The sequence below is a fragment of the Bufo gargarizans genome, chromosome 7 (genome assembly GCF_014858855.1).
Source record: "Bufo gargarizans isolate SCDJY-AF-19 chromosome 7, ASM1485885v1, whole genome shotgun sequence".
Taxonomy (NCBI): Eukaryota; Metazoa; Chordata; class Amphibia; order Anura; family Bufonidae; genus Bufo; species Bufo gargarizans.
Window position 1 is genome coordinate 145,117,662 of NC_058086.1, and position 21,608 is coordinate 145,139,269.

The window sequence follows — 21,608 nt, forward strand, 5'->3', positions numbered from 1 at the left end:
ACGACTGTAGATAACCAGAAACATGGCGGCCATTGCCCTGGACAGCGACATGTTGGAGAAAGACACCGCCTACTTCTCAGGCTCGTGTGCCTGTAAGCCCCGCCCTAAACCCTGACAGCCAGGCAGGCGTTTATCTCGGCAATGATTGGCTGCTGGCCTCGCACGCCTCTCTCCCTCCCCCTTCTCCTTGGCATTGACACAGTGTTTCTCCTGCTCTCCGCTGATTGGTCGTCGGAGGCAGATTCCTAACGGGATTGGTGGGCCCAGCTTTTCCGGGTAAGATGGCGGCTGTGAGAGCACTGAGGAGCTGCAACCGGTCATTGGGCCGTCTGGTGAGAGAAGCGGCTGTTTATATCTGATAGAGCGGAGATATGTGGCGGCCATGCTGATGAGACGTGTGGCCCCCCGCGCCGCTGTGCCCCGGGCCCTGGAGTCCGGCCCCCCAGCTTCACCTCTGCATGCTGGAGCCTTACCCCTCAATGTATAGAATTAATAAGTTGTTAATATATTTATTATTATTCTGCCCTGTTTTAGTGATTATTTGCATCCTCCTGTAATCTTGTGCCATTCCTTTATTATTCCTACTAGAAGTTATGAATGAATTACTAGCAGTCTGCAATGAAGGTCCAGATAGGTGTTACTAGGGGGATCTGTCCCCATTGACTTGCATTGTGGGTCATGACGGGTCCATCTTGCTCTGCATCCCGGGACAGAAAGCAAACCGCGGCATGCTGCAGTTTACTCTCCGCTATCAGAACGGAATGCATTCTGGTGCACTCCATCCTGTTCCGTTTTGTCCACATTGATGATGAATGGGGACAAAACGGAAGCGTTTTTTTCTGTTATTAAATTAAGACCCTATGACGGATCTCAGTACCGGAAAATATTAGCGCTAGTGTGAAAGTAGCCTGACACTGGCAGCACTGATTGGTTAGTGTCAGACTGTGCAGGGACACACCTCCACCTGGTAACATCCATCTGGACCGTCGTTGCAAACTGCTAATAATTTATTCATAACTTCTAGTAGGAATAATAGAGAATTGGCACAACATAGAGCTATAAGAATAGTTGCCCCAGGATTACATGGGAGATGCAAGTAGTTACTAAATCAGACCTGTCAGGAGAGGTGACAACCCCTCCTTAGGGCTCATGCACATGTGCAGCCCACAAACAGCGGGTCTGCAATATACTGTAACTGGCCGTGTGCGCCCCTTATCACTTGAATGGACCCATAAGATGTGGAGTGGCGCAGAAGCACTACAGAGCGCTACCATGGGACTTCGGTCCGTACCATGTTCCTTTATTTATTTTTTGTGGTGCGGACTGAATCCCGCAGATCGCGGACCCGCTATTTGTAGTCCGCAGCAGGTATACGGGGCGCAGACAGTCATGTGCATGAGCCCTTAAAGTGTACATTTACCTTTACCCTCCACCATTTCCCCATTTTAAAGGAATTCTCCAGGAATAATTTTAAGGGCATCTGTCACCAGATTACCAGCATTAATCCAGGGGATGTGCACAGCTGAATGTGATGCTTTTAGTCCTAATTTTGTGGCCTCCATGTGGCTGAAGTCTCGCGGGAGCGCGTTTGGTGGTCTCCATCCCTGTACAGTGTGTGCGCTGAACATTCTCACGATGAGACTTAAAGCGGTTGTCTCATCTCAGACAATGGGGGCATATCGCTAGGATATGCCCCCATTGTCTTATAGGTGCATATATAGGTGCATATATAGAATGAAGCCCCGAAAGTGGTGGAGAGCGCACTGCGCAGCCGGCCTCCATTCATTTCCTATAGGGCCGCCCGAAAATAGCCGAGCTGGATCGGCTATTTCTGTCGGGCACATAGAAGTGAATGGGAACGTGGGCCAGTCATGCGCAGAGCGCTCCCGTTCGTTTCTATGGGGAGAGCGCTTGGTGGTGGCCGGACCAGGGGACTCCGTTCTCGATATGGGTGCGGGTCCCAGCAGTTGGACCCGCATCTATAAGACAATGGGGTGATATGTCCCCATTGTCTGAGATGAGACAACCCCTTAATGGAAACCTGTCACCAGGATTTTTTGTATAGAGCTGAGGACATGGGTTGCTAGATGGCCACTAGCACATCTGCAATACCCAGTCCCCATAGCTCGCTGTGCTTTTATTGTGTTAAAAAAAACGTTTTGATCGATATGCAAATGACCTGATACGAGTCCTGTATCCGGAGATGAGTCCAGCGGAAAGGAGCCCAGCACCGCCCAGCGTCCTCCGAATCTCCTCCTTGCTGGCTGACGTCACAGAGCTGGAGCGCTGAAACCTTGCGATGCCAGAGCGTCGGCATTATGTTAATTCCCTGTGCTGGCATCAGCACAGGGAATGAACTACGCATGCGCTAGCTCGCGCATCGCGAGATTTCGGCGCTCCAGCTCTGTGACGTCAGCCAGCATGGAGGAGATTCGGAGGACGCGGGGCGGTGCTGGGCTCCTTTCCGCTGGACTCATCTCCGGATACAGGACTCGTATCAGGTCATTTGCATATCGATCAAAACGTTTTTTTACACAATAAAAGCACACAGAGCTATGGGGACTGGGTATTGCAGATGTGCTAGTGGCCATCTAGCAGCCCATGTCCCCAGCTCTATGCAAAAAATCCTGGTGACAGGTTCCTTTTAAAGGGACGAGTGTGAATATATGTTCACTGCCTGGCCTGTCAGTCATTGTGGTGGGGGCACGCAGCAAAGCAGGGAGCGGAGCCTCTGAGTGCAATGACACCGCCCTAGTTGCACCCAGTGGCTCATTTACATATTATAAAAGATAGAAATTTAGATACATTGAGGCGACATAAAGAATTAGGACTAAAAGCACTACATTTGGCTGATATGCTCATATTTCACCTGTCAGCTGGATTAATGTTGATAATCTGGTGACAGATGACCTTTAAAATTGTAGCAAACTGCACCCCCAGGCAGTTCTACAAGTGGAGGTCACCAGTCCTGCTTACATTCGAGGACAGGTTGCTGGTGGCCATTTTAAATGAATCCTGGAAACCCCCTTTAATGAGCAGGAGGCCATATAAGATATCATATGGTAGAAGTGACTCCTTCTCCTCTGCTCTCTTTACGTTGACTATTGATCTCTCTGTACCATGTAAGTGAGATAAACCTGCTGCTCCATCTTCAGAGTACAGGCTGCTGGAAACGTCAGCCCCTTCTGCAGGACTCCTCGGCCTGTTCTGCCATTAGATCCCACATACAGAATGCTCTCATCCCACAGTAGCAGTGTCATAGCTGTATAAAGGTCACCTTTGCTCTTCTCTCCTGACATCTTGGTGTTTCATGTTTTTACCCCTGACTTCTGCTTTTTGCGCTCAGGTCAGTTTTAGACAAGGGATCCCATGTAACCGGTTTTTACTAGTAAAGTCATGCAAGAAGCAGCCTCCGTCTGTGACCCTGCCACCTCTGCAGCTAAGAACCTTCAGAACTGCCTCCGGTAAGCACCAGCGACGTCACTGAATACAGCATAACCTCTCATCAACAAAGCTGAATGATTCTTAGGGCCCGTTCACACAAATAAATTTGGCGCTGTTTTTCAATGGGAGTCAGAACTTTATTTATTTTTTTCCACGATGAAAAAAAAACGTAGTGGAAAAAAGAAGCAGCATGTTCTGTCTTAGGCCTCATGCACACGACCGTTCAGTTTTTTGCGGTCCAAAAATTGTGGATCCGCAAAACACAGAAGCCGCCCATGTGCCTTCCGCAATTTGCAGAACGGAACAGGCGGCCCATTGTAGAAATGCCTATTCTTGTCCGCAAAACGGACAAGAATAGGGCATGCTATATATTTTTTGCGGGGCCACGGAACGGAGCAAAGGATGTGGACAGCGCACAGAGTGCTGTCCGCATCTTTTGCGGCCCCATTGAAGTGAATGGGTCCGCACCCGAGCCGCAAAAACTGCGGCTCGGATGCGGACCCGAACTACGGTCGTGCGCATGAGGCCTTAAACTGAGAAAACTGCTTTATATCCATTTTGGCTTATGAACTGAAAAGAACATACAGTAGCCACTTTGGGGGAGATTTTGTAGCTCCATTGAAGTAAATTGCAAAAACTGCAGCTCGGATGCGGACCACAACAACGGTCGTGTGCATGAGGCCTTAGACCAGAATATGCGCTGATTCTCCCATTGAAATGAATGGGAAGTTGAAAAAACGTACTAAAAACTGCACCAAAACCACGTAGAAAATCAGCGCATTTTCAAGATCCATCATGTGACCCTTATAATGGAATACGGAAAATCTGCTGAACCATGGAGAAGTGAGCGTCCATTGCATATATGGGAGCAGCGTTGTATGTTTGTTGTGCTGAACGTTCTAGATGAGAGTAAGGCCACGAGCACACGTCCTTTCTCGGAAAGGCATCAGTGAAAAAAACATCCGTTAAAAATGGACAGTTTATCTTCTGTCAGGAAACCTATTGTCATTAAGGTTTTTTCTAATAGATGTAAAGATCATTTAAATATTGGGGAGATTTATCTGGTGTAAAGTAGAACTGGCTTAGTTGCCCATAACAACCAATCAGATTCCAATGAAAGGTGGAATCTGATTGGTTGCTATGGGCAACTAAGCCGGGTCTACTTTTACATCAGCTTGATAAATGACCCCCATTGTGCATAAAACATCAGCGTCAATACTAGACCTTGTAAAGCCCACCCTCCGCCTATTATCATCACTAGGGATGAGCGAATCGACTTCGGATGAAACATAAAACTTTGTTTCTATACTGTACGGAGCGAGCGCTCCGTACAGTATTAGAATGTATTGTCTCATATGAGCCGAAGTTATTACTTCGCGAAGTCTGGCGAGACTTCGCATAATAACTTCAGAAATTGATTTATACTGTGAAAAAAACATTTCCCAACTTCGCAAAGTAATAACTTTGGCTCATCTGAGCCAATACATTCTTATACTGTACGGAGCGCTCCTGCTCCTTACAGTATTGAAACAAAGTTTTATGCGAACATCCGAAGTCGATTCGCTCACCCCTAGTCGTCACCCACAAAGTGTCCACTCTTTTACTTACTTGCCTTCCCGGTTTATGTTCACCATTGAGCAGCTTCTGACTTTTCTCTATTGTTCAGCCTTGAATGGACAGATTGTACAGTTCAAGTTGTCAGACATCGGAGAGGGAATCACAGAGGTCACAGTAAAAGACTGGTGAGTTAATGCAATGAACACTGAACTATTTCAAATGCTAAAGCGAGTCTGCCACCAGCGACCTCCCTATCAAACGTTTGGTACAGCCACAGAGCTGGGGTTCACCTGATTAAAACACAGTTTTTCTTTTCTTGATCTGAGACTCCGTTCCCGAATTATAACCCTTTTTCTGTATATGCAGATCGGGACTTTTGTGCAACAAGGGCGTCACCATTGCTCTTGTTGCACCCAAGCTCCTCTCCGTTCTGTGAACAGCCCCTCTGTGGCTGTTTTGCTACGGCCTGGCCTTGTCAATCGATGCAGCCAGGGAGGGGCTGTTCACAGAAATGAATGGAGCTTTGGTGCAACAAGAGCAGGGGTTACACCTTTGTTGCACCAAAGGCCTAATTTGCATATTTAGAAAAAGTCTCATAACTCGGGAACAAAGCCTTGGATCAACAAAGGAAAAACATTGTTTTCATCAGGTGAACCACATCTATGTGTCTAACAGCTGTATGGGGAGGTCGCTGGTGACTTATTTCCCTAAATGTGACCCTCTAGTTCAAGAAACAAAACTGTGGAATGAACTTACCACTTACTTGATGACCTCCTTTTCAGCTGCAGATCTGCCACATGGCGGGCTCCTCGTCTTGGATCCAAGATGGCTGCACCGCATCTCGGACTACTTGAGGTACACTGTGCATTGGTAGTCCAAGGCCTTTCCTACTTGTCCAGCCCTGCTCTTGGATCGGTCAGCATTGTGAGCAGGGCTGGCCAGTCCATAGGCAGCAGGAAGTTGGGCTACCAAATGCACAGTGATACGCCAGGCAGTCTGAGAAGCGTTGCAGCCATCTTGGCTAACAGAAGATGAGCCCGGGAATAGGCGGATCTGCAGCTGAACAGATGAGAAAGTGGCACCAGGTAAGTGTTCTGTAAATGTGAATTTCCCCCCAGTACGTCCTGCTGGGGAAATGATTCTGTTTCTGAGTGGAATTGCTCTCAACCAGCATCCAAGACCTGGTGTCTGTAGGGCTGTGGTAGATTTCCATGGTCATTATCACTGGTGCCTTGCCACGCCGGGGTCCTAGTGGTTTGTATGGGTGGACTCGACAATCATCTCGTATATTCTTTGCTTGCATTTCTTTAGGTATGTGAAAGAAGGTGACACGGTGTCCCAGTTTGACAGTATCTGTGAGGTTCAAAGTGACAAAGCCTCGGTGACCATCACCAGTCGCTACGACGGGATTGTCAGGAAGCTCTATTACAATGTAGATGACACGGCTCTGGTGGGAAAACCTTTGGTGGATATTGAAACAGCTGTTATGAAAGGTTTGTTTCAGTCTTCTCAGCGAGGGCGTTTTTAATTAAAAAAAATATTCTCCTTTTTAACTTTAACCTTATAATTAAAGGGGTTGTCTAACTTCAGCAAGTGGCATTTTTCATGTAGAGAAAATACAAGGCACTTACTAATGTATTGTTATTATCCATATTGCCTCCTTTGCTGGCTGGATTCATTTTTCCATCACATTATACACTGCTAGTTTCCATGGTTACAGACCACCCTGCAATCCATCAGTGGTGGTCATGCATGCACACTATAGGAAAAAGCGTCAGCCTCTATGGTGGCCGGGACCAGGGCAGCGCACATAGGCTAGTGCTTTTTCCTATATTGTGCAAGCACGACCACCCCTGATGGATTGCTGGGTGGATTGTAACCATGGAAATGAGCAATGTATAATTTGATGATAAAATGAATCCAGCCAGCAAAGGAAGCAATATGAACAATCACAATACATTAGTAAGTGCCTTGTATTAACTTTCTCTACATAATAAATGCGACTTACTGAAGTCAGACACCCCTTTAAAGGTTTGACCTTCGTGGTATACAGCACTAATGAATGTAGGCATACTGCTATGGCCTGCCCAAACCCCCACTGGTCCATAGAATGAAGGGGCTACGTTGCAAGTTAAAGGGGTTGTTCGGTTTCAGGAGAAAACCAGACAATCCTCTGGATCAATACCTGCAGTAAACAAGTAATAAGTACTTATCTGGGAGATCTAGCACCCCCATTCCAGTTCTCTTTGCCAGACCGGCTGCAGCTATGATGTCATGTGACGTGCCCGATGCAGCCAATCAGTGGCCTTTTTGGTGCATTGATGAGGCAGTGATTGGCTATAGTGGTCACATGATGTCGATGTGATGTAACTGCTGCAGAAGCCCTTACCGGAAGAAACAGAGTAGCGGTTCTGGATGCCAGGTAAGTACTTATCAGTTCTTTATTGCAGTCTGATCCTGAGGGTTGTCTGTTTTGTTTCTGAAACTGGACTAACTCTTTAGGCGCACAGAGACTCTCCTGACCAGCCACTGTGAAACGACCTACACACGGCCTTATTCATTTAAATACAGTTTTGTTGCAGTTGCTCGCTTACACACTAGGTGGCTGTCGGCGCTGCTGTGCAAATACGAAGCTGAAGCATCTGTGGCCATAATACAGATGCTAAGATGCAGCCGCATCACTGTCTTCTGAGGGGTTTTCTTATCCATCCTGGGCTGTCTTGTCTGTTTCTTGACATCATCTAGCCATCTAAGTAATTTTTGAACAGAATTGGGCTACATGCACACAAACGTATTTTGTTTCCATGTCGGTTTTTTTTGTTTGTTTTTTTGCGGAAAGGATGCGGACCCATTCATTTCAATGGGTCGGCAAAAAATGCGGACAGCACACCGTGTGCTGTGCACATCAGTATGTCCATTCCGTAGCCCGCAAAAAAAAATAGTCCTATTATTGTCCGTTTTTAGGCTTTGTTACAATGGATCCGCAAAAAAAGTATGTCATTCGTTTTTTTTGTTTTTTTTTTTTACGGACCGCCAAACGCATACGGTGCAAACGACAGTATGTGTTTTGCGGTCCGCAAATTGCAGATCCAGAATAAAAACTGATGACGTTCCATATGGCATCTGTTTGTTTATTTTTTGCAGATCCGTTTTTTTTCCGGATCAATTGTAATAATGCCGATCCTTGTCCGCAAACTAGAAAAAAATAGGACATGCACAATTATTTTTTGCGGGGCAACGGAACGGACATACTGATGCGGACAGCACACGGTGTGAAATAAATGGGTCCGCATCCTATCCGCAAAAAAACGGAACGGACACTGAAACAAACAACGTTCGTGTGCATGTAGCCTTAGGCTTCATGCACACGACCGTTCCGTTTTTTGCGGTCTGCAAACCCCGGATCCGCAAAAAACAGAAGCCGCCCGTGTGCCTTCCGCAATTTGCGGAACGGGCAGCCCATTGTAGAAATGCCTATTCTTGTCCGCAAAACGGACAAGAATAGGACATACTATATTTTTTTTGCGGGACTATGGAACGGAGCAAAGGATGCGGACCGCACACGTTGTGCTGTCCGCATCTTTTACGGCCCCGTTGAAGTGAATAGGTCCGCACCCGAGCCGCAAACACTGCAGCTCGGATGCGGACCCGCACTACTGTCGTGTGCATGAGGCCTTAAACTGAGAAAAGTGCTTTAGATCCATCTTGGCTTATGAGCTGAGAAGAACATACAGTAGACACTTTGGGGGAGATTTATCCAGACTGCCGGTCTTGCTATCCCCTGCTCTGCCTGAGGATGTTCCTAGATTGTGATGAAGCCCAGGCGTCGTCATAATTTAGGGGCATCCTCCGGCAGGTCGTGCACCTAAAGTAAAATTGAATAATCAGAATGCCCACTTTGGACCCAGGATTAATTAATGATAGGTGGTACAATAGCCCTATTAGGGCTATCTAATTCCTGTTTCTGGTCTTTTTAATTTTAAAATGTAACATTTATTATTTTTCTTAAGAGAAACAACCAAATAATATTGTGCTTAAAATAAAGTGGTCACGAGACGCAGCTGTGTGTATATTAATTACTGAAGATTCTCCACATATAATCATTAGGGGGGAAATCTCTGTGGGCTATTTACTTCCTATCCCTCAGTTACTATAGAGTGAGAGTTAACATGAATTAGTATCAGAATGTTGCTCACATCGAGCCGCTATGTTACTGTGGCTTGCCACTTGGCCAGAATAATACTCTAAGTAAATGTAGTTAGTCTATTATAGGATGTGTAACTTATTTTGCTTAGGATAGCTATCCCTGATTTATAGTATTGATATCCCTAATCCATATTTTCCCTGCCTATTTAGTAATCCAACTTATACATACCTCTCGGAGTGCCTGCAGCACACTCCGTATTTCTACTGCATCCACACACCTCTTTAGCACCTAACGTGGCGTCTTCAGGGGTGATGGAGCTACAGCGAACGCGTGAAAGTGAAATCTATCGCCGCTCAGAGCTGCGGTAGATTTCTGGCTTCATTTGCACCAGAAAAGTGGTGTAAATGAAGATAAATTTGTCTTGGCTGCTGGCTATGCCCCTTTTCCACCATTGTCACGTCCCTTTTTGAAGTATCGAGGACAGGCTTCTTTGTCAAAAAGTCGAATTTAAGTCACAAACACACTGCTTACGACTTTTTAAAGCCTCTTTTCTGTAGGAAGGGAGATGATAAATCTCCACCTTTCTCCTTTGACATCTCCTACATCAAATTTTAAGGTCATTCTGTGGGTGGCGATAGCCGGCCCAACTGAAAAAGATTTGTTACTGGGACAGATTCTCTTTAATCCAGGTTTTGGTGGTTAGGTGTTTGATAAATTTCATTAATTCAGTAATATATCAATTTTTGTCAAGGAATAATTAGAATGTTTTGTTACAAGGAGACCAATATTTTGGCATTTGAAAGTGCATACTTAGTTATGGGTGGAGTTGGGCTTTAATTCTGGATGGATTAGCCATGTGTAAGGACTCTGTGTTCTCTGTATGCATCGCTCTTAAAAAAAAATATATATATAAATATATTTGTTCCCCAGATGTGGCATCGGAAGAAGATGTGGTTGAGACTCCTGCAATTTCCCAGGAACATACACACCAAGAAATAAAGGGACATAAGACACTGGCCACTCCCTCCGTCCGGCGCCTTGCAATGGAGAACAACGTAAGCTGTGTTGGTTTCTATTAGAAAGGCGCCATTATTAATAGAGGAGAACATAGGCATGGTGTCCACTGCTCGCCTGCCTGTGTTCCCCACTTGTTGAACCCATTTACTCTTTGTATCATTTCACTGTAAACTTCCTAAACTATAGGATAAAAGTTAAAGTGATTCCCCCCCCCCCCCATGTTGAGAAACAAAATTCATTTTTACTAGCGAATAAACAGAACACTTACATGACGACCTTCCTTTTATATTTTCAGCGACAGATCTTCCGATTCCTGAGCTCCTCTTCCGTTACCCAAGATGACCGCTTCTTTTCAGACTACTTGATGCATACTGTGCATATGGTAGCCCAAGACACTTCCTGCTGCTCTTGGATTGTCCACTGCTCACATGAGGATTGCCAATGTACAGTATGCATCAGGTAGTCTGAAAAGGAGGGCACCATGTATGTGTTCTGCCCATGAACTACCCATGACCCACCACCAATCGTTCCTATTAGCACGCTCAGCTATTTTCAGAATCCCCATATAAATGAATGGGATCGCACTGCACCTGCGAGGCCACCACTTCTTTTCACTTCTGTGGGACCGACGGATTTACGAGATATGCGCACCTATCAGACAATGGGGGCAAATCCTAGGGATATGCCCCCATTGTCTGAAATGGGAAAACCCCTTTAACTCTTTGTCATAGTACTACAAGTGCCCCTTTTGAATAGGTAATTGATGCAGTAAGGAAACAAAGTAATTAGCAGCTTAGACTATATGTGACCCAGCCCTCTAGTACTGTAGGTTACATTGTATGCACACACTGTTGAGTACCTATCTTTGTAATGTATATAAGGCTACTTTCACACCTGCGTTCGAGCGGATCCTTTCTGAACGGATCCGCTCATATTAATGCAGACGGTGGCTCCGTTCAGAACGGATCCGTCTGCATTATAACTTAGAAAAATTTTCTAAGTCTGAAAGTAGCCTGAGCGGATCCGTTCCGACTTTACATTGAAAGTCAATGGGGGACGGATCCGCTTGAAGATTGAGCCATATGGTGTCATCTTCAAGCGGATCCGTCCCCGTTGACTTACATTGTAAGTCGGAACGGATCCGCACGGCCAGGCGGACACCCGAACGCTGCTTGCAGCGTTCAGGTGTCCGCTCACTGAGCGGAGCGGAGGCTGAGCGCTGGCAGGCGGATGCATTCTCAGTGGATCCGCCTCCACTGAGAATGCATTGGGGCCAGACGGCTGCGTTCAGGGCCGCTCGTGAGCTCCTTCAAACGGAGCTCACGAGTGGACACCTGAACGCAGGTGTGAAAGGAGCCTAAATGTGCCCTGGATGAACTTTAATGTATAAGACCTCCATACACATTAGGCTACTTTTACACTTGCGGCAGTGTGATCCGGCGGGCAGTTTCTTCGTCGGAACTGCCCGCCGGATTCGCCGATTTGGATGTGACTGAAAGCATTTGTGGGACGGATCCGGATGCGCATCCGCCTCACAAATGCATTGCAAGAAAGGATCCGTCTCTCCGCTTGTCATGCGGACAGATGGATTCGTCTTGTATTTTTTTCACATTTTTACCGGTCTGCGCAGGCCAGAAGGACGGATCCGGCATTCCGGTATTTTGAATGCCGGATCCGGCACTAATACATTCCTACGGCATTCAAGCAAGTCTTCAGTTTTTGCTACAGTTTTCTCTTTTGCCTGATCAGTAAAAACGACTGAACTGAAGACATCCTGATGCATCCTGAACGGATTTCTCTCCATTCAGCATGCGTGGGGATATGCCTGATCAGTTATTTTCCGGTATTGAGCCCCTGTGACGGAACTCTATGCCGGAAAAGAAAAACGCTAATGTGAAAGTACCCTTAGGCCTCTTTCACACTTGCGTTGTCCGGATCCGGCGTGTACTCCACTTGCCGGAATTACACGCCGGATCCGGAAAAACGCAAGTGTACTGAAAGCATTTGAAGACGGATCCGTCTTCAAAATGCTTTCAGTGTTACTATGGCAGCCAGGACGCTAGTAAAGTCTTGGTTGCCATAGTAGGAGCGGGGGAGCAGTATACTTACAGTCCGTGCGGCTCCCGGGGCGCTCCAGAGTGACGTCAGAGCGCCCCATGCGCATGGATGACGTGCCATGCGATCACGTCATCCATGCGCCTGGGGCGCCCTGACATCACTCTGGAGCGCCCCGGGAGCCGCACGGACGGTAAGTATGCTGCTCCCCCGCTCCACTTTACCATGGCTGCCGGGACTTTAGCGTCCCGGCAGCCATGGTAACCACTCTAAAAAAGCTAAATGACGTATCTGGCAATGCGCCGAAACGACGTTTAGCTTAAGGCCGGATCCGGATCAATGCCTTTCAATGGGCATTCATTCCGGATCCGGCCTTGCGGCAAGTCTTCAGTTTTTTTGGCCGGAGCAAAAAGCGCAGCATGCTGCGGTATTTTCTCCGGCCAAAAAACGTTCCGTTCCGGAACTGAAGACATCCTGATGCATCCTGAACGGATTTCACTCCATTCAGAATGCATTAGGATAATCCTGATCAGGATTCTTCCGGCATAGAGCCCCGACGACGGAACTCTATGTCGGAAGACCATAACGCAAGTGTGAAAGAGCCCTTCGATTATTTTTGGACAACCCGCAGTTTTAGGTGGGACTGGCTGCCAATTTAATATGTATGGAGATAAATTAAAAAGAAAATTGCACCGATAGATGTACAACAATCCACATGTATGACATGATCACTGTTGGCTCAGACAAAAGTATTGGCAGCTCAAGGTAATGAGTAACATCTAGAGGAATTCTGATGCATTGTGTATTATAAGTTCTTTGCAATCTGATTTCCTTAGATAAAGCTTAGTGAAGTGGTGGGCAGTGGTCGGGATGGACGTATCCTAAAAGAAGACATTCTTAACTTTTTGGCGAAGCAGACAGGTGCCATATTACCACCTTCTCCCAAAATGGAGATCGTACCACCACCTCCCAAAAAAGAAATCTCTAAACCATCTCAGAAGGAAACGGCTCCTACCATTCCAGTTTCCTTCACCAAACCAATCACTTTCTCAGGAAAGGATGTCACAGAGCCCTTGAAAGGTAATGGCGTATTAATGTGTAGAGCTTTTTATAGCAGATTTACTGCTTCTATTCCTATTCAGAAAGATTCAACCATCAGCAGAAAGCCATTTTTAGGTTTCTCAGCTTTCCAGAGATGTTCAATTGGGTTCAAGTCAGGGCTCTGGTTTGGCTACTCATGGACATTCAGAGTTGTCCCTAAGCCATCCCTATGTTGTGTTGGTTGTATACTTGGGATCATTGCCTTGTTGGAAGGTGAATCTTCGGCCAAGTCTGAGTTCCAGAGCACTCTAGATCAGGTTTTCATTAAGAATATCTGTTTACTTTGCTCCATTCAGCTTTCCCTCAACTCTGACCTGTCTTCCTGTCCCAACTGCTAAAAAACACTCCCACAGCATGAAGCCACCACTTCTGTGCTTCAGCAATGGTATTGGACGGTGCCTGGTTTCCTCCAAACATGACGCTTAGAACTAAGGCCAAAAAGTTCAATCTTTGTTTCATCAGACCAGAGAATCTTGTTTCTAACAGTCCAAGACTCCTATAGGTGTTGCCATTTTAAAAACCACAGCACATGAAATGGAGATTACATCTTCATACCATGCTGTTCCCAGTGGGAAGGATCAAAAACTATATGGCATTTTGAAGTACTTACCACGTCTGTGTGTTTCTTTTTGTTTTGTTTTTTTAGCGCAGGATAAACTCTGTGTGAACTTGCCCTGATATTGTTACATGAGAAGTTTTTTAGTGCCATTTTGTTTCACTATTTGGCTGTTCTGGTGATTCTTTCTCACAGCATTTTGGTAGATAAAAGCTGTACATGGAAGGCCTCTATTGTTAGGCCATGGTCACACGTCAGAATTTCCATTTTGGCACGTTTTCCGGACCAAAAACGGGTTAAAACAGAAACCCCATATAGCAAGGCACCTAAACCACGCAGAATTTTGATGCAGTTCCTGGGACTACTTTTTCAGTGTGCTGATTTAACCATGTGAACACAGCCTTACCACTGAGACACATTGATCTGCCCCCCAGTGGACCTAGTGCAAAGCCACTGTGATATGTGCACCACACTTAGGTCTCCTTGTTTTGTGCCACCTATTAGCCTGTTTTGTCTGCTACATTTTGCGATGCTTCCCATGTATTTTCTTATATTGTCAGGCTTCCACAAAGCCATGGTGAAAACCATGTCCGCAGCACTAAAAATCCCCCACTTTGGTTACTGTGATGAAGTGGATATGACAACACTTGTCAGGCTCAGAGAAGAGCTCAAGCCTATGGCTGAAGCGCGTGGAGTCCGATTGTCATTTATGCCTTTCTTCCTCAAGGTGAGTTTCAAGCAAACAGTCCTAAATAAATATGTGCCAATAGCAGTACAGATAACATGAAAAGAATGCATGGCGCATTCGCAGTGATATTTTTCATTCCTTCTATTTGTCCATTGAGTTTCACGGCTCCACCAGCGCATATTATAAAATGAACACTGGTTACTGGGCAGCAAAGCGGCTGTTGATAGAGTTGGTACCTGACGCCCATAGACATATGGATCTTCATTTTGGTCATTGTTTTCCGCAGGCAGCAAGCCTCGGCCTTTTGCAACATCCAGTACTCAATGCCTCATTGGATGACAATTGTCAGAATATCACCTATAAGGTATCTATTCAATTCAGATTTTCCAAAAAATGTAATTTACTTGTGTGTATCCAGGCATTAAAGAAGATATTGTTTCTCCTAGGCTGCTCATAACATTGGGATTGCTATGGACACTCAACAGGGCCTCATTGTCCCTAATGTGAAGAACGTACAGGTCCGAAGTATTTTTGAGATTGCTGCGGAGCTGAACCGCTTGCAGAGCTTAGGGGCTTCAGGACAACTGGGGGCTGCAGAGCTGACAGGAGGCACATTTACTCTCTCCAACATTGGTTCGGTAAGCCAACTGCTCGGACCCTCTTGGTGGCTGTTGTATTTATTATTGCATTTGACTCATTTTGCTCTAAATATTTTTTTTTCAATTGGTCTTTATTAAACATTTCTGACAGTCTGTCCTCTACAGCTGTCAGTTTCAGTGCATATACTGTTAGTTGCTTTCTGCCTCACAGTGAATCCATCAGGGAGCTGCTCTGATATCTGGATGTGTAGCCCTCATCTCTGAACTCCTCACAGCTCATAAACACTCATCTTAGCTTAATTGGTATGAAACTGATAAGAATATGGCTTAAATGAGGCTACAGATGAAGCCATCAGAGCAGATTCTTGATGGGTTAATTGAGTGTGAGGCAGAGAACAATAGTCTATAGATACACTAAAACAAAAAACTGTAGAGGAAAAACAGTTGGAAATTTCTAGTTAAAAAAAAAATAAGATTTTAGCCCAAAATGAGTAGAATGCTTCCTAACTTATACATAGCCATTAAAACGTATCCTATTAAAACAGGTACAAAGGTAGGATTGAGTCTGCTGAGTAAAAGCATACATTTCTTATGTAAATAGGTTGCGCAAATTATTGTATAGTTATGCAAATTAGGTGTATTTGCACCAAAGGGCAGGCCCTGTTGCTCCTCCTTTCCAGCTCTGTGTTGCATTTGATGCTCCCATTAATTGAGGAGGCCAGTAAGGCCCTGTAATCCCACATTTGCACTTTGATTTACAGTATTGGCGCATGCACAGTGGTCATCTGCATTGCCTGGGAAGCTGAAGAAAATGTACTGCGCTTGTGCCGATAGTGTAATGAGATAGATGTCTAGCTCTGCCAATCAAGGGGAGGGGGAGTAACAGTTGAGACACGGCATCGGGGCTAAGAGACAGAGGGGCTTGGGCCCACCACTGGGTGCATTAAAGCCTAAGGCCCCTTGCAGACGAGTGTATCCGGATGCGTCCCAGGTGCATTGCGGCAAACCCGCGCAAGTAGGTATGCAGTTGCAGTCGGTTTTGACTGCAATTGTGTTCCGTTGTTTGTGTTCCAATGTGTTTTGCATGCACGTGATAAAAAACTGATTCTGGTACCCAGACCCGAACTTCTTCACAGAAGTTCAGGTTTGGGTTCAAGGTTGTGTAGATTGTATTATTTTCCCTTATAACATGGTTATAAGGGAAAATAATAGCATTCTGAATACAGAATGCATAGTACAATAGGGCTGGAGGGGTTACAAAAATAATAATAATAATTTAAAGAGGACCTTTCACCGATTTATGACAATGTGAACATACAGACATGGAGAGCGGCGCCCGGGAATCTCACTGCACTTACTATTATCCCCGAGCGCCGCTCCGTTCTTCCGCTATGCCCTCCGGTATCTTCGCTCACTAAGTTATAGTAGGCGGAGATTTCAGTCACTAAGTTATGGTAGGCGGAGTCTGCCCTTGTTCTGCTGTAGCGCTGGCCAATCGCAGCGCAGAGCTCACAGCCTGGGAGGTTATTTTCTCCCAGGCTGTGAGCTCTGCGCTGCGATTGGCCACCGCTACAGCAGAACAAGGGCAGACTCTGCCTACCATAACTTTGTGACCGAAGATACCGCAGGGCATAGCAGGAGAACGGAGCGGCGCCCAGGGATAATAGTAAGTGCAGTGAGATCCCCGGGCGCCGCTCTCTATGTCTGTATAGTTAGTTCACAATGTCATAATCGGTGAAAGGTCCTCTTTAACTCACCTTAATCCACTTGTTCGCGCAGCCGGCATCTCTTCTGTCAGCTTTTGTGAGGAATAGGACCTTTGATGACGTGACTGTGCTCATCACATGGTCCATCACATGATCTTTTACCATGGTGATGGGTCATGTGACAGACCATGTGATGAACCTACGTCACCAAAGGTTCTATTCCTCACAAAAGAAGATAGAAGAGATGCCGGCTGCGTGAACAAGTGGGTTAAGGTGAGTAAAATTATTTTATTTTATTTTTTTAACCCCTCCAACCATATTGTACTATGCATTCTGTAATCAGAATGCTAATATTTTCCCTTATAACCATGTTATAAGGGAAAATAATAATGATCGGGTCCCCATCCCGATCGTCACCTAGAAACAGTGAGTGAAAATTGCATCGCCACTTGCTTGCGATTTTTACACAACCCTATTCATTTCTAAGGGGCCTGCGTTACGTGAAAAACGCACAAAGAGGAGCATGCTGCGATTTTCACGCAACGCACAAGTGATGCGTGAAAGTCACCGCTCATGTGCACAGCCCCATACAAATGAATGGGTCAGGATTCAGTGCGGTTGCAATGCGTTCATCTCACGCCTTGCACCCGCGTGGAAATCTCGCACGTGTGAAAGGGGCCTAAATTGCTTAATAAAAACTTTAATTGCACGTGAATGGCTTTTACTCAGCAGGATCAATCTTACCAGGCATTGTGCCTGGTTTAATGAGGTTGATCCTGCTGAAAGGTCCTATTTATGGCTAAATCTTAGCTCCGTGTATTGACATATTATGTTGGTCTTCTCTTGTCATGGTTTTCTTTTTGTAGATTGGAGGTACATATGCAAAACCTGTTATTCTGCCCCCAGAAGTGGCCATTGGAGCCATCGGAAAACTGCAGGTTTGTAATTTTTCATGATGGTTGTCTAGAGAACACAAATGTCCACAGGATAAGCTATAAATATTTGACAGATGCAGGTCCCACCTCTCTCCAGGTCATCAATATATGATCGGTGGGGGTCTGACACCCGGCACCCCTGCTGATCAGTTGTGAGACGAGGTACCGGCCCTCCATGCGAACGCCTCATCTCCTGTAGAGCGGCTGCGTAGTGTAATTACATACACTTGCTCCATTCACTTGAATGCAGCGGGTACTTGTATTACACTGCACTTCCAAGACAAAGTGCAGTGTAATGAACAGGAAGCAGCGCTCAAATGGATTGCCAGCTCCTCTACAAACAGCTGATCGGCGGGGGTGTTGAACCCTCACCAATCAGATATTGATGACTTATCCCGACAATAGGTCATCTCTGTATACATAAATTCAGGATAAAACTCGCCTGTCTCTTCTGATTTACAGGTAGTACCAAGGTTTGACTCCAGAGGGCAGGTGGTGAAAGCCCAAATCATCAACATCAGCTGGTCCGCAGACCATAGAATTATTGACGGTGCAACAATGTCCCGATTTTCTAACCTATGGAAATCATACTTGGAGAATCCATCCTCCATGCTTCTGGATTTAAAATGAAAAATCCTAAAGTAAGGGGAGGGGGCACTTTTATCCCACCATCAACAAGGTACAAGGTACTCTTCCCAGTACAGAAAACCTCAACTTGTTTTTCCACCCAGTGGGAACCACCTAAGTCTAATTGCCTGGTCCCTGCCTTGCGGGCAAGGATTGTGCAAGCACAACTACAGGTCAGCTGTTCAGGTATTATTACATTTTGGGTTTGGGCGGTTTGACCCATGTGTGGATCACTTTATTGCATCCTACAGTAGAAGGGTGTTTAAAGGGACATCTGCGGAATGGACTTCATACAATGCCCAACTGAAAAGCGACAACATGATATTTATGTCTCCCCTTTTTTAGGCTGCTGAGTAGATCTGTGTTCTTCTGATAGGGATCTGGTTATTGAAGGGTATACAGTAAGTGTTGTAAACTACAAGAAACATTATCTAAAACGCGCTGGAGCCAATTCGGACCCTGAAAACTGACAGGGAACTCTGACTGATCAGCATATGACACTGAGGTTATAGAACGTCCCTAGACTGTTACACTACATACAGATCAATCTAAATAGACAATGATTGTGCTGATTATTCCTGTGTCTGATATAATGTGGGAAATATGTACATTGGTTTTAAATGGTCATAAAACGAGACTCGCACTCCATGTCCTTGCACCGTTCAGGGCTGCAAATGAATAAAAATGGGACTGTTGGAAACTATTCTGTTTTCTCTCGCTTGTTTTCCTGAAATGTCTACATGTTCATCTATTCTAATAAGTGGTAAGTGCTGATGACTTTCTTTGTAATATACTATCACCTAGTAGATGAAACTAAATGCTGGCCAGAAATACTAAGGTGGATATATATATTGCATTAAAGGGTGTTCCCATGTTGGAGTGTCCACGTGATAGGCCATATATGTCAGAGAGGTGCAGGTCCTATGTCTGGTACCTTTACCTATCAGGAGGATAAGGTGGACTTTGTGACCCTCATTAGCTGAGTCAAAGCGTCTCTCAACAGCTGCCTTTACTATTGAATTTATTGGGTTGTGGGCTCGCTTGTGTGCAACTTTCTCCATTGATTTCAATAGGCGTCACAAAATTAGCAGGATAAGCCAGTGACTTAAGGCCCCCTTTACACCACCCAATGTTCAGGCAGATTATTATGAGTGTTCATACGAATGCTCGTTAAAGATGATCTGCCGATATAAGGCCCCTTTCACACCGGCGAGTTTTCCGCGCGGGTGCAATGCGTGAGTTGAACCGCGTGGGTACCAAACATGCCGATTTTTCTCCCGCGCGTGCAAAACGCATTACAATGTTTTGCACTTGCGCTGAAAAATCATGCATGTTCCCGCAACGCACCCGCACCTTTTCCCGCAACGCCCGTGTGAAAGAGGCCTAAAGGTGCTACTAATTACCTTATGAAAGAGCAAAACGCTCGTTCATTGGGTAATAGATCATTGGTGCAGACTCCTAAATGATTCAGTAGATTGTGTCGTCTAAACAGCAAAAAACGTTATTCTGTATGGAGACAAAGGATGACATACTGTGGAGGAGATCGCTGCATGTAAGGCTGGGTTCACATATGTGCTATGAACTCCGGCAGTGTGTTCCGGTGGAGGATCAGACTGCTGGAGTTCACTGCGTCCAGCATAGCCAGGTACCATCGTGCACTGCTGGATCCCCATTTACTGTACTGGGATCCATCTGCTTTCCAGCATATATGCCGGCTTTCGGGCAGACAAATAATGCTATGTATAGTATTTTTATTTTTTTGTCCAACCAAAAACCAGCATACAGTGAATTCCCCAGCAGTCTGTGTTTCCGCTGGAACAGACTGCCGGGGGTTCACAGCGCATATGTGAACACTGTCTAAGCCTCCCATGACCCGAACTGACTGCATCATAGTGATTTATAATACATTCAGTTCTTATCTGATTTATGGGCCCATTGTACTGTCCTCACGTGATTATGTATGTACAATAGACCCGCGATCAGATAGAGACTGATTGTATCATAAATTACTATGATGCAGTCAGTTCCTGGAATATTCTGCAGACAAAATCTTTAAAGGGCCATCGGAGAACAATCATCCAATGGTTGAATTTCTCTCCATCAAATTTTTTTGTTTTCATCAGAAATACGCGCGGTCAGAGCTGCTTGTCTTCTTCTTTCACATTGTTCTGTCTGTTTGGCCAATCAGTACGTAAATGAGGGAGCCAAGACTTGTAGCTACTGGATTTTCCAAGTGCTACATTATACAACCTCCATGGCTAACCTATGAACCTGTGTACATGTACCAATTATCATTCCAGCTCCAAAACTGGTCAATTTAATGCTAGTCAGGCAAAGTCCAATCTAATGCTACATGCTAATGTAATTATGTCATATGAATTATGAAATAGCGAGGAGGAGGAAGACATTCATGTGCAGCTGATCAGTGCAAAGGACACAAGGACCAGTCGTTGGACAAACATGGCTTGAGACGGTGTCTGGACAGATATAATCATTTCAATGCAAATCCTGATGGTGACTAAGCAGCAATCGGAGAATGCAGACGCTGGAGTGAGTTGCACGTGGAGCGGTATCCTCGGTGATTTGGGAGGATGACTCCACTCATCCTAGGAATCCCTGCTTGGACCTTTGTATAGGTCTGTTGCTATGCAGGTAGTGTGTACGTCGTTGCTCCTAGGAGTATGTATGGAATTTATAGAACTTGCTGTGTTCCTCACGATTAGTCTGTGTAAGCTGTAGGAAAATGTAAAGCTTCCCGTAATCCCAGCATTCCATAGAAAAACATCATCGCCTGCATGTTCCTCAAACCTCTTGTGCTGCCTTATGTCTTCACCAGAAGTTGTGGCCAATTTGTTTTGTTTTTTAATACATTTAAAGGGGTTGTCTCATGAAAAATATTCTATAGTTTACAAACCAGCACCTGGATCTGAATACTATTGTAATTGCATGTAATTCCTTAGTGGCACCAGTATTCCGTATCCCCTGACTTAATCTCTCTCCTTGGGTATCGAATGGGATATACCCATCTGAAACTTTACATACTCCATTCACCCTCCCTTATTCCTGATCAGGCATTTCCTTTCTTTCCTAGGAAGCAATGGAATAGTGAACCCATCCTCAGAAATTGCTAATCTTTTTAATAGAGTTTCTCGTGAATGGCATTGGGGGACACAGCA

General features: G+C 45.4%; 1 protein-coding gene across 1 annotated transcript; it reads left to right on the top strand.

Annotated features, from left to right (window-relative positions):
• Positions 1-210: 210 nt before the first annotated feature.
• Positions 211-19,135, top strand: DBT (dihydrolipoamide branched chain transacylase E2). The gene is made up of 11 exons (XM_044300945.1): positions 211-332; positions 3,347-3,464; positions 5,111-5,186; positions 6,313-6,494; positions 10,079-10,203; positions 13,057-13,300; positions 14,438-14,604; positions 14,852-14,929; positions 15,012-15,203; positions 17,737-17,808; positions 18,268-19,135. Exons 1-11 carry the CDS (start codon positions 282-284, stop codon positions 18,433-18,435), a joined length of 1,473 nt encoding a protein of 490 aa, XP_044156880.1. The 5' UTR covers positions 211-281; the 3' UTR covers positions 18,436-19,135.
• Positions 19,136-21,608: the final 2,473 nt, after the last annotated feature.

Coding starts and splice junctions, on each gene's coding strand:
- DBT (XM_044300945.1), top strand. CDS start 282: ATGGCGGCTGTGAGAGCACTGAGGAGCTGCAACCGGTCATTGGGCCGT. Junction 6,495..10,078: donor TGAAACAGCTGTTATGAAAG/GTTTGTTTCAGT, acceptor TTTGTTCCCCAG/ATGTGGCATCGGAAGAAGAT. Junction 14,605..14,851: donor TTATGCCTTTCTTCCTCAAG/GTGAGTTTCAAG, acceptor TGTTTTCCGCAG/GCAGCAAGCCTCGGCCTTTT.